The 12,195-nt window shown below is 38.3% G+C and overlaps 1 protein-coding gene across 1 annotated transcript in view; it reads right to left on the bottom strand.

Moving 5' to 3' along the window:
• LOC307161843 (MAM and LDL-receptor class A domain-containing protein 1) overlaps positions 1-11,970 on the bottom strand; it is a gene marked incomplete at both ends in the record, with an annotated part of 47,285 nt that extends 35,315 nt beyond the window's left edge. Inside the window, 3 exons of the mRNA XM_079876780.1 lie at positions 7,990-8,071; positions 9,750-9,769; positions 11,886-11,970. Coding sequence (XP_079732906.1) covers positions 7,990-8,071; positions 9,750-9,769; positions 11,886-11,970 — 187 coding nt within the window. The remainder of the gene's footprint in view (positions 1-7,989; positions 8,072-9,749; positions 9,770-11,885) is intronic.
• Between the last annotated feature and the right edge of the window lie 225 nt (positions 11,971-12,195).

The following is a 12,195-nucleotide window of genomic DNA, read 5'->3' as shown; positions in this document are numbered from 1 at the left end:
GAATTATATGATTAATTGAATACATTAGCTGTGTGCACCTGTGACCTGACTGCATGACGAACTGCGGGGAATGGAGGGGAATGTCAAATGAGAGCATGATGTAGAGAGATGAAAGAGGGAAGGCTTTCTGTAGCACTGTGCTTACAGAATTCCCAAACTACACACCCTCATTTTTGTTCCAGTTTTGTGCATTTTTTTTTTTTTTTTGCCGGAGAGTCATTTTCACCTAAACAACTTTCCCAGATGGTTCCAATCTTGTGCTGGTGAAATCAGAGAGCCGGGCCAGTCCACTAGGTTTCACCTTCCTCCTGCTTGTATGTTTTTCAACATCTTATCTGTGCGTCGTGGTTGCTTTTCATTCAAAGTTTGTCATTTACTAGTTTAAATTAATTTCATAAGCTATAAATTCATTCCTGCCACTCTCCAAAGCACTTGTTTAAGTGTTCATTACAGTTCGCACTATAATTAGATGTTCCTGTCATGTTTTGGACCAAACTAATGACTGATGAAGTTTGTTAATGAGACTGTTGCGTACGTTAAAAAATGCTGTGGTTTGATTTAGCATTGCTGTAAATGCTCTTTTCTAAGCAGAGCCAGAATCTCTTCTTCCTAACAGTGGGTGCTACCTGTAAATCTGCATGATACATTTTTTTTTTTTTTATTATGTCCCTCTGAATATTACAGATTTGCACCTCACCCATTCACACAAGATGGATAGAGGGGAAGAAACCCCAAAACCTGTAGTGTCCAAAGTACCATTAGACAACTTAGACCAACTCTCTGAAAGCAACCAGGACCTTTAGATGTTCTTTATAAATTCTGGTATTTAGGCTCTAAATTAGTTTTTTCAACGTGTATTGAGTTTAACCGTGCAATTTAAATGTTCCCAACCCCCGTCTTTCATGTCACAGCTCAGGGCCGGGTTTCCCGATAACGATGTATCTTAGCTCTTAAGAGCGCTTTCTACGTGCAAGATTACGAACGCTCGCAGTAATTCCACGAGCGTTTCCCAAAAATGCACTTAACATGAACGCGCGAGAACGCACTCTACATGCTACTTAAGAGTCGCTGTCCATTCGCGAAGTGCTGAAACATAAACTTATATGGAATCGTATTCTGAACGTTTAACCTAATAATTGTCATCTGTTGTGGATTAGCAATCAAGACAAGTCTATATAAAGCACCAGGGCAGGCGGAGGCACTGACAAAATGGCTAAAAAAAAACAATAAAAGATACATTTCAAAAAGATGAAATTAATGTCCTTTCAGAGGAGAGCGAAACAAAGATGTAATTTTTAACAGATTTAAAGGATTTATTTTATTTATTTTTTGTTAATTCGTTTCATTTTTATTAAAATTATTAAATTAAATTATTTCTATTTTTTTGTTTTGTTTTCTGACCTTTTAAATTTAATTTATACATTAATTTAACCAACAACAAAAAAAGAGTAATAAAGTGTACAATAAAGTACAATCAAAACCTTATATTATAATCACATACATTTGAATAAAGTTAAAGGTGTAATCTGCCGGTTGTCCTGCAGGTGTCCTCATATATCTGTCTTCTTACGATGCACTTGGGGATGTACGATTACTCCAGAGCACTCGTAGATCTACGAAGATTTTCAAGTGCTACTTAAGCTACGATGCTTTTGGGAAACAGACCGTAATATTAAGATCAGTCGTACGATCGTTTTTACGATCAACTTAGGCTTACGATGCTTTTGGGAAACGCAGCCCAGGTTAGTCAGGTTTGGAAGAGTTTGTTCTTGTGGTGCCCTCATCCAATCTATACTGCCATGATGTAATTATCTGCCAGTTTTAGTGTGATTAGTCATTTTTTTCTGTTCTGGTGATTGGCTCAGAAAGTTCTGAATGGTAGATTTCAAAACTTGAAATTCCTGTATTTGTCCTCTGATATCCAGTCGCCTATAGGATGGGTTGCTGGTTTTAGATCATGCTTGGGCCTTTAGAACAGCTCAGGCCATAACTGAGCACTGTAAAAAAAACAAAAAAACAAAAAAAACCTCTATCACAGGGTGCCACAACTAAGAGGTTCAGTGGTGTGCAGACTTGTGCAGTTAGTTATTCCAAGTTTTTTTATTCAGTTTGGTTTTCAGTGACCTTGCATAGGTTGTAATTTTTACATTAAAAGTGCAAAAGTTCTGTCATGATTTATTTTTACATTTTTCACATTACAAAAACCAGCTGTTTTAACAGAAGTGTGTAGACTTTTTATATCCACTATACACCAGGTTGGAGGACTAGACCAGATTAAACCAGCTAAAACCTTCAAGCCATCTTACGTCTTCTACTTTCTTTGTTGCTTCTTTTGTTATCTATGAAATACCCCCACACACGCACACACAAACTGTTTCTTTCTCTCTATCTCTCTCCTTCTCTTTGTTTGTCTAATCAGCAGGCCATCTCAGATCCGGTCCTAAAGGTCAGCAGGTGGAGAGAATCAATCTACACCTTGCCCTTTTTAACAGAGGTACAGGTCACACCGTGCAGTAGAGGAGAGGATGTGTACTGCATCATCTTCCTGCTGCTCACACACACACACACACACACACACACGCACACACAGATTATCAGGTCAAGGTCATTGCTTTTGTTCCAATCTGTTGCACTCGCTGACCTTTCTTGTTTTCGTCTGCAGTCTCTGCAGTATCTGCAGTATCTGTCTGTAATCAGGATTCCTCTCTCACACTGAGTCTTATTTCATCTTCAGACCTTTTAAAAGCTTTTAAAAGTCAGGATAGAAATTCACTGTTTGTGCGGCATTTGGGAGGATATTGAGAAAGAGGGTCACCTTTGATAGCTCAACTCTTTTAGTTTCTTATCAGGACCCAAAGCATGTAATGAATGGGTAAATCTCCTGCCTGCAAAAAAGGAATATATATATATATATATATATATATATATATATATATATCAGGGAGGTCTCCTCACCCCTGTTACAGCCCCCCCCCCCCCCCATTTACATTTTTTTATATATATATATATATATATATATATATATATATAAATGTATATAAAAATATAACTACTTGTATGTATTTTTTTTATATAATATATAATATAAAAATATAATTATACATTATACATTAGAATTATTTATATTATGTATGATTTACAGTATATGTGTTTTGTTTGGTATGTTTTGTTGTGCTAGCTTTAATTTAGCATTTAAAAAAAAAATTAATTCAGCCTTTTTTTGTGTAATATTTAACCAATTTTGGTAAAATTACAGTATTAAGTCATGAAAATCTCCATGAAGAATAATAAGAATTACAAGAAAAGGCTTAAAAGTAAAACTCCCGACACATTAGTAATGGCTATTCAAGGGCAAATGTGCTTAATTGTCATAAAAATAATGTTACAATGCAAAACACATCTCAATGGCTTTGTTTTCTTTATGCAAAATACAGTTAATTCTAGTTTTCTTTTAATTTGGGGGGTAAAATGTGATGTTTTGTGAGATTGACGAGAACGAGTGTTAAATGAGCAGCAGATATGTATCTCTAGATGTGCGTCCGTCTTGCCGAGGGTGGATTTCTGGCTGGATATGGCTCCTGTTGTTCTACATTGGCAGAGCAGTGCATTGTGTAAGATATGATCAATAGATGTGAGCAGCGAGCGTTTAATTGCCTTTTGTTAACATGGAGGTGTTTGACAGAAGGAAAGAAGAGTCCCCTAGGGCTGAGCAAGGGTGTGAGTGCATGTTGGAGAGTGTGTGTGTGTGTGTGTGTGTGTGTGTGCCTTTTTACATGCAGGACACGCTTGTACCTTTGTTCCTGCTGATGCCACATTAATTGCAAATTCAACTCAACAGCTCTGCTAACGTTGCCTGTTTTCATTTCAAGGCCCGAAGCGTAGCCTATGCAAGTATGCTAACAGAAACGCTGCTAGCTACACAAACCTGCGTCATTGCATTATAAAACGTGTCAGTCTGCAGTTCATCACGCAAGACAAGGACTTATTGCACAGTCCCACCAGGCCTGTTTTGAGGTAAATATTCTCTTTCACGCCAACTATTATCATGAATGGGCAGCAGTTTGAAGAGAATGTTGGAAAAACATAGAAAAAAGATGATGTTTATAGCATCTACCTAACCTGGTTTAATATCATGGACATTTGAAGAGATTTATTAGCACCACAAAAAAGCAATTTTAGTATGGACATCCAGCGGCAGGGCCTGTGATGTAATTCTATGGAGAGGAGCTCATGAATATTAATGAGCTTAAGCTGACCTTAGGGTTATCTTCCTAGACCATCCAGTCACATTACCCAATTAATATTCTTGAGCCACGGAAGTTCCATGCTGCTTTAGCATTGAGATGCAATATCAACCAGTTTAATGCTCATTTACTTTTACTTTTTGATTGCTGCTCAATTTTTTTTGCTCAGTTCATGAAAGCAAATGCGTAACAAATTATTTGATAACTTGTTACACCTGCCAAAATACACACTTGAATAAGGTTTGCTTTGGTAAGCTATGTTAGATGTGTTTTAGCAGTGCGTGTTTTCAGACTTTTCCAACAGTTTGAGATTGTTAATGTCTCTCTCTGGACAAGCCTGGTCTGGCAATCCGACAGATACGTTGCATGCTCTGGAAATGTTGTAGATCTGTTCATAGATGCCTTGGTCTGCCTTTTTTTCTTAGTGCAAGGCTAAAAGGTCACATGTGCATGTTTGAAATTGCATCAAGTGATACAACTATCATAATCATAATAAATGTGCTTTTAATGCAAGCCAATAACATATATGAACAATCAGTAAGCAACAAACAAAACACTGTTTGAGCCAACACACTGAGATAAAAACATGGTGCTTCTTCACAGGAGAGCAAGGGAACGGAAATATAGAGGTCCAGCCAAGACTAGTTCAAATTGTTTGTGCCTGTGTCTGTGTGGGTGTGTGAGATCTTACTGTGTCTAAATGAGGATACACACATACAGGGACTTTTGTGTGCGTATGTGTGATATTTTTTTTGGTGTTGCAATCATCATGTGATGTGTGTGTGTGTGTGTGTACTTGTATAAATGAGGAAGCTTGCATGCAGGGCAGAGAGGACACATAGCTTTGAAGTGTAAATTACTGGCACAGGAAGTGTGTGTTTGTGGTGCTGGGACACATTTCATTATGCTCCAGCCTTTCTGTTTAGCATTTAGGTAGACTAGCTAAAAATCACAAAGTGTGTTTTGGTCACGTAGTCTGTTAATGACACTGTATGCCCATGAAACAGCATAATATACTGTATAGCCATTCAAATATGGGGAGCAAAGTATGAACTTTGACAGCTTCAGTTTTTAATGGACTTTGTCATGTTGGTGTTATGCTAGGATTAAAGGAGAAGTTCACTTTTAAAATGAAAATTCTGTCATCATATACTCACCCTCATGTTGTTTCAAAGCTGTATGAATTTCTTTCTTCTGCTGAACAGAAAGGAAGATATTTAGAAGAATATCAGTAACCAGACAGTTTTTGGGTCCCATTGACTTCCATAGTAGGAAAAAAATATACTATGGAAGTCAATGGGACCCAAAAACTGTCTGGTTACTGATATTCTTCTAAATATCTTCCTTTCTGTTCAGCAGAAGAAAGAAATTCATACAGCTTTGAAACAGCATGAGGGTGAGTATATGATGACAGAATTTTTATTTTTAAAGTGAACTTCTCCTTTAAAGGGTTATCCTTGTGGAAAACTCCACCCCGTTCGGCCATTTTTGTAGTTTGATAGCAGAGATACGATTATCTAGCAGCACAGAAACTTTTGGACATCCGAGATTTGTGTCAACACAGAAAACATTTCATCATTGGATAGTTTTTTCGTTTTATTAAAGTGTTGTTTTATGTCAGCTTAATGCCCGGAACGCTTTTCAGAAAAGATAAGGCAACTTATTTAGCACAATTCACACGGTAATTCAGGAAAAAAATATCTCCGAATGCTCCACATGAAACTTTGCTATTCCGACCTTTTACCACCGTGTCGATTTATTTTGATTAATATGTGCGAGGGAGAGAGAGCAAGACAGCGCCTAGTTTGGAGACGGTGAAGTCTTGTTTACACTTTCGCCTGGCTCGGAAGAGAGAGAGAGCGTGCGCGACCGGGTCTCTCTCTCTCTGCTCGTTCTTTCAGTTAAACATGCGCCCGTCACAAGCGCGGCAGTTCATCTACATTACTCACCGATCAAATAAGACTTTGGCGGGACAAAAAAAATCGCTTTGGCGGGCGCTAAAACAAGTTCAATGCAGGAAAAACCCTGTTGTTGCTGAAGTAGTTATCCTTGAAGTGCTTCGCGTTCGCGCACACAAAAATGACTTTATGGGTACATTTCCGTTAAAAATAAAACTCAACCAGGCACTTCGAAGAGGTTCTGATGCTGGGAGACGGTGTAATGAAGCGTGTGGGTTACTACATCCAACAACCGAACATTTTGACTTACCCTCTCGTAACTTCTGCATCTTTGAGCTTGGACTACAAAATCGTAGCGAGAAATAACAATGGCGGATTGCTCGAAGTGTTGAGCCGGTAGTCGATGTCCTTATTTGGCAGTTCCGCTGCAAATACTGTGACGTAATTGTTCACAAAACGTCATAGATAACAGAAAAATCGGAACAGGTTGAAAAATAAGGCCAAAACAGAATATAAAGATATCAACGAAACACCTGAAGAGACTAATTTCAAATTTTCTATACTTCTAAACAACAAAATGCATTTAAGGGCTAAAAAAGTGGATTTAGCATGATATGTCCCCTTTAAGTAGTATTGAAGTTTATCTTCATATATGTAATTTCATAATTACTTATGGCTTATTACTATTGCCTTTGAAAAATGGTTAAAGAGTACTGCCAAATGTACTGAAAAGCATTATGGTAAACTAAAATACACTTTAATGTAATTTCTATAAAAACATATACATATAAACTAAATGTAATTTTGATTAAAAATGATAATCAACTAATTGTGCTTTAGCATGTTAACAAAATAAATGCATCTTTAAAGCTTGGCAAAAGATTATTAAAACAAAGATTAAAAATGTGTTTTAAATTGAAACTTAATTTGACTTTATTATAAAGTGCAGTTTTGTTTTAAGAAATAAACTATCTTTATGGACACTTATAAAAAGTTTTTTATACTTAGACACTTATACTGTTTATAAAAAATATATATTTAAGATTTGAAGTTTTTTGAAAAATCTGTGTTTTTTGTCAGTACAATAAAAGTCAATGGGGTCCAGTGTTGATTTGAACCCCACTGGCTTTTAATGGTATGAAAAACAAAAAACAAAAAAAACGCTGAAACATTCTTCAACATATCTCTCCTATGTTCCACAGACGAAAGAAAGTCATACAGTTTTATAACAACACGAATAGGAGTAGACAATATTCATTTTTGCAAGAACTATCCCTTTAAGAAGAAATGGTTAACTGAATTAATGACAGATTTTGTCTGGTGACGTGTTTCATATCTGTCTCTTTGTGTGTCTCACTCTATTGAACATCAGTGTGTATGACTACCCAGCCACCGGCAAGGCAAGATATCACGCTCTGCCAGCCTGCAAACATGAACACAGACACTCTTTCTGCAGAGATCTGGCCTGTTCTGTCTGGCTGGTGTGTGCTGTTTAAAATGTAAAAGCATTTAAACATGAGAACAGTGGAATCGATGCTTTCGTCTGTCTCTCCCTTACTTTCTGTCATCAAGAGAACCTAACCAAGCTGCTCCCTTCTACAACAGCAGAGGAACCCTCAACTGTAATTGGTAATGAGAGTGTGTACACACACACACACACACACACACACACACACACAAAAGCTTCGCTTAAGGACATTTAGCAGCGGTTTGCCAGCAACAGAGACTTACTGCACTTTGAGACACTGTGTGAAATGCTAAGGCCGTTCTCTTTGTCCTAATGTGTCTTTCCATCTCTCGCACCCCTGCCGTCTCTCCTCACTGCGTTAGGAACACTGAGCCCTGACCTCTGACCTCCAGACTTCCTTTTGAGTGCGCGGCAGGCACAGATAACGCTCCGTTCCACAGTCTCACGCAGGTACAGAGCGCCTGAGAATGTCAAGCGTCAAATATCAGAAGTGTGCTGGGAAATGGCAGACATTTCCTATCGATTCTTTCAGAATCTCTCTCTAGCTGTGAATAATAATAACAGGAATAAGGGATGAAATGTTTTAAATGTATGTGTGTGATTTCTTTCCCTCAGATGTAACGTGTCTGATTTATTTTTCACCAAAGTGAAAAGTTTTGTGTTGGATGAATAATGAATCAGAATGCAGGGAACTTTATTTGGCAAATCATATGAAACTTGTCCCTTAACCCAAAATAATAGAAAAAATAAGAAATTTTATAAATTGAATTAATTTTTTTTATTCCTATTATTATCAACATTTAATTATCCTGAATTTAATACAGTATTTTGCATTAAAACTTTAATTTAATTTATAGTACATTTTAAATAATTTGTCTTTTTTTGCATTACAGTAATGAGAAATGGGGGACAGTTTTTATATTATTTAAACAGGGACAGTACACATTAATAAACATCACTGTAATTTTGACAGAATTAGCTGAGGCTATTTTTCATCTGTAGTCCCTGGACAGAATGAAATAGTCAGCCGACTAGTTAAATATAACATTTTAATTACAAAATTAAAATGTTTGGTTATTTATTTATATATATATATATAAAAACGTACAAAATACTGTAGTAGCACAAACATAAAAGGCATGCATGGTGTATAGATATATAAATCTTTGCTTAATTATCAGGCAAATTTCACAATGCAAAAAAAAATATATATATTTTTTTTAGAGGTGCAGTATGTAATATTGACAGCTAGCAGTTGAAATGGGCACTGCAGTCCAAATTCAAAATATCATCAGACTCGACGCTCACGTGGGTGCAACAGGAACGAGCACAATTGACAATGGAAAGCAATCAGCCTTACACTGTAAGTTGATCAGATAATGTATACGTTTGCAGTGGTTTTATAATCGAGGCTTTTCAGGTCGGGTAGAATCTGCATTCTCTGACCCAGTTTGTTCGCTGGCTGCAATATGCTGTGTTTTCCGCCAACTGGCAACCTGGGGTGGCAAAATACTTTTGGGTAAATTGGCATTGTGCGGGATCACACCGACACAGACCAAAAACAAAAGTAAATTTACAGCGATTTGCAGAACATTTAAGTATACTAATAATTACACAAGTATGTGAACGTATCATGTTTCCTAAATCTCTACAAACTTATTATAGTATTTTTATGCTTTAGTACAGTCCAAAAATGACATACAACACCTTTAAATGGTTTTGAAAATTAGCTTAATTTTAATTATGCAATATATATATATATTATTATTATTATTATTATTATTATTATTATTATTATTATTATTTCTTTCTTTTTTGAGTTTGGGGTAGATTTATTATTATTCATCCTCAGTTACTGAATTTAATGTCTAAATGGGGATGTAGAGAATATTTAGGACATCTTTGTGTGAGAGAGAAATGGAGAAAGAAATGTTACTTGTAGAAAAAAGTTTCTTCACATTATTCTTGAGGTTTGTAGTCTGCTCTTTATAAATAGTTGATCTGATGTGAGAGATGACACATTTTTGTTGGCGGGGTAAAGGAATGCTCATGGTGATTTTGGGACTGAGGTGACTCATCAGACACAGCAGATGTTAGGGTGGTACCGAGATCAGACACACATTAACATGAGACACTCACCTTGGTCTTCCTCGAGAGCCCTGAGACAGGCAGAGAGAGAGAGAGAGAGTTTTAAAGGGGTCATATATAAAATACCACATTTTCTTTGCTGTTTTGCAAGGGAAATGTATTATTCTCTGTTATATGACCATTTAAAAATTATATTTTCATATCAGTATGTGCATTCATAGGAATCAAACCCCATTCCTTGGGGTTGCTAGCATCATTCTCTGACAGTTGTGCCACAGAAACACTAAATTATGGCTGTTTTGCGGTCAAGAAACCTGACTAGTATTATAACTGAGACAAAAAATAAAATGGTAAAGAATATGGGCGAGGGCTCTTTGACAGCGCGTTCCTCCTTCCTCCCGGGTTTCGGCACCAATGTAACACAGTTCGTTGTTGTGGGGAGAAGGAGGCGGGAACCGGCGAACATTCAAAGACTTTAATAACAAAATAAAACAAATACAAAACGAAAGTAAAGACGGCAGCAAAGGATGACTGCCGCCACACATAATAAAACAGAAACATAAGTCCAAGCCTGTCCTCTCTCGTCCTTCATTTCTGTCGCTCCTCCTTTTATGCGTCCTCCTTGAGAGATACGAGACCGGTGTGTCGCACAGGTGTCGCTCATCAATAAACACGCCACCGGCCTCACGCCATTCTCTCACGGCCCTCGGCCTCGTCCTGCTCGCCACACGAGATTTTCCGTCATTTATGGCACAACGCTTCCTACATTTGACGAGATTTTCTATCATTTGACGCAACGCTTCCCCGCCATTGAAAAGATTTTCCGTCATTTATGACATAACGCATCCCTGCCATTTACGAGATTTTCCGTCATTTATGGCACAACGCTTCCCACAATTGACAAAATTTTCCGTCATTTATGGCTTAACGCTTCCCACAATTGACAAGATTTTCCATCATTTATGGCACAAAGCTTCCCACAATTGATGAGATTTTTCCGTCATTTATGGCACAACGCTTCCCACAATTGATGAGATTTTCCTTCATTTATGGCACAACGCTTCCCACAATTTACAAGATTTTCCGTCATTTATGGCTCAACGCTTCCCTGCCAATTACGAGATTTTCTGTCGTTTGTGACACAACGCTTCCCTGCCATTGATGAGATTTTTCATTATGACGCAATGCTTCCCAACCATTGACAAGATTTTCTGTCATTTGTGACACAATACTTCCCAACCATTGACAAGATTCTCCATCATTTATGACACAACGCTTCCCTGCCAATGACGAGTTTTTCCATTATTTATGACTCAACATTTCCCCACCACTGACGAGATTTTCCGTCCTTTATGACACAACACTTCCCTGCCAATTACGAGATTTTCCGTCATTTGTGATACAACGGTTCCCAACTATTGATGAGTTTTTCCGTCATTTATTACACAACGCTTCCCCTCCATTGATGAGATTTTTCATCTTTATGACGCAACGCTTCCCAACCATTGACAAGATTTTCTGTCATTTGTAACACACTTCCCTGCCAATTACGAGATTTTCCGTCATTTGTGACACAACGCTTCCCAACCATTGATGAGTTTCTCCGTCATTTATGACACAATGCTTCCCCGCCATTAAAAAGATTTTCCGTCATTTATGACACAATGCTTTCCCACCAATGATGTGATTTTCCGTAATTTATGACACAGCACTTCCCCACCATTGACGAGTTTTTCTGTAATTTATGACACAACGCTTCCCTATCATTGACAAGTATTTCCAGCAATCCCTCTTTTCATTGTTATATGGTTGGAGGGAGTTTTATTGATCTGAAATGGTACAGCACCTCCGGATCCAAAAATAAGCAAAGAATATTTGTATAAACTAGGAGCAAATAGAAGTTGCTTACACACAAGTTGCTCACGCGTTTAGTCTTTTACAAAAGCGTGTGTGGTGAGCAGGACGAGGCTGAGGCCGTGAGAGAGTGGCACGAGGCCGGTGGCGTGATTACTGATGAGCGACACCTGCACAACGCACCGGTCTCGTATCTCTCATGGAGGAGCGGAAGCATAAAGGATCAGCGACGACAGTGGAGATCGAGAGAGGACAGGCCTGAACTTTTGTTGTGTTTTGTTTTATTATATTAAATTCCTGCCTCCTTCTTCCCATAACAACGAACTGCCTTACACTGGTGCCAAAACCCAGGAAGAATGAGGAACGTGCTGTCAAAGAGCCCTCGTCGCTGTGGGGAATCCGCGGTGCCATCAAGCATGGTGAACAGGTTCCGTCGTCATGGAAGCTCGAGGCGGTGTGCTGGAGTGAGTTGCCGTGTGGATGGTCGAGCTAGGTGCGGCTGCCGTCCGTGAGGGAGCGGAGTCGTCGCCACCGTTTGCCAGAGGCCGGAGCCTGCTGTCGTCCGCCATGATGGGGAGGAGCAGGGAACGGGGGACTCCTGCCTACTGCCCAAACCCAGAGGTGCCGTCGCTGTCCACCAGGC

The sequence above is a fragment of the Squalius cephalus genome (genome assembly GCF_949319135.1).
Source record: "Squalius cephalus genome assembly, chromosome: 7".
Classification (NCBI taxonomy): Eukaryota; Metazoa; Chordata; class Actinopteri; order Cypriniformes; family Leuciscidae; genus Squalius; species Squalius cephalus.
The sequence above is the reverse complement of the archived record's forward strand: the minus strand, read 5'-3'. Positions and strand labels throughout refer to the sequence as shown.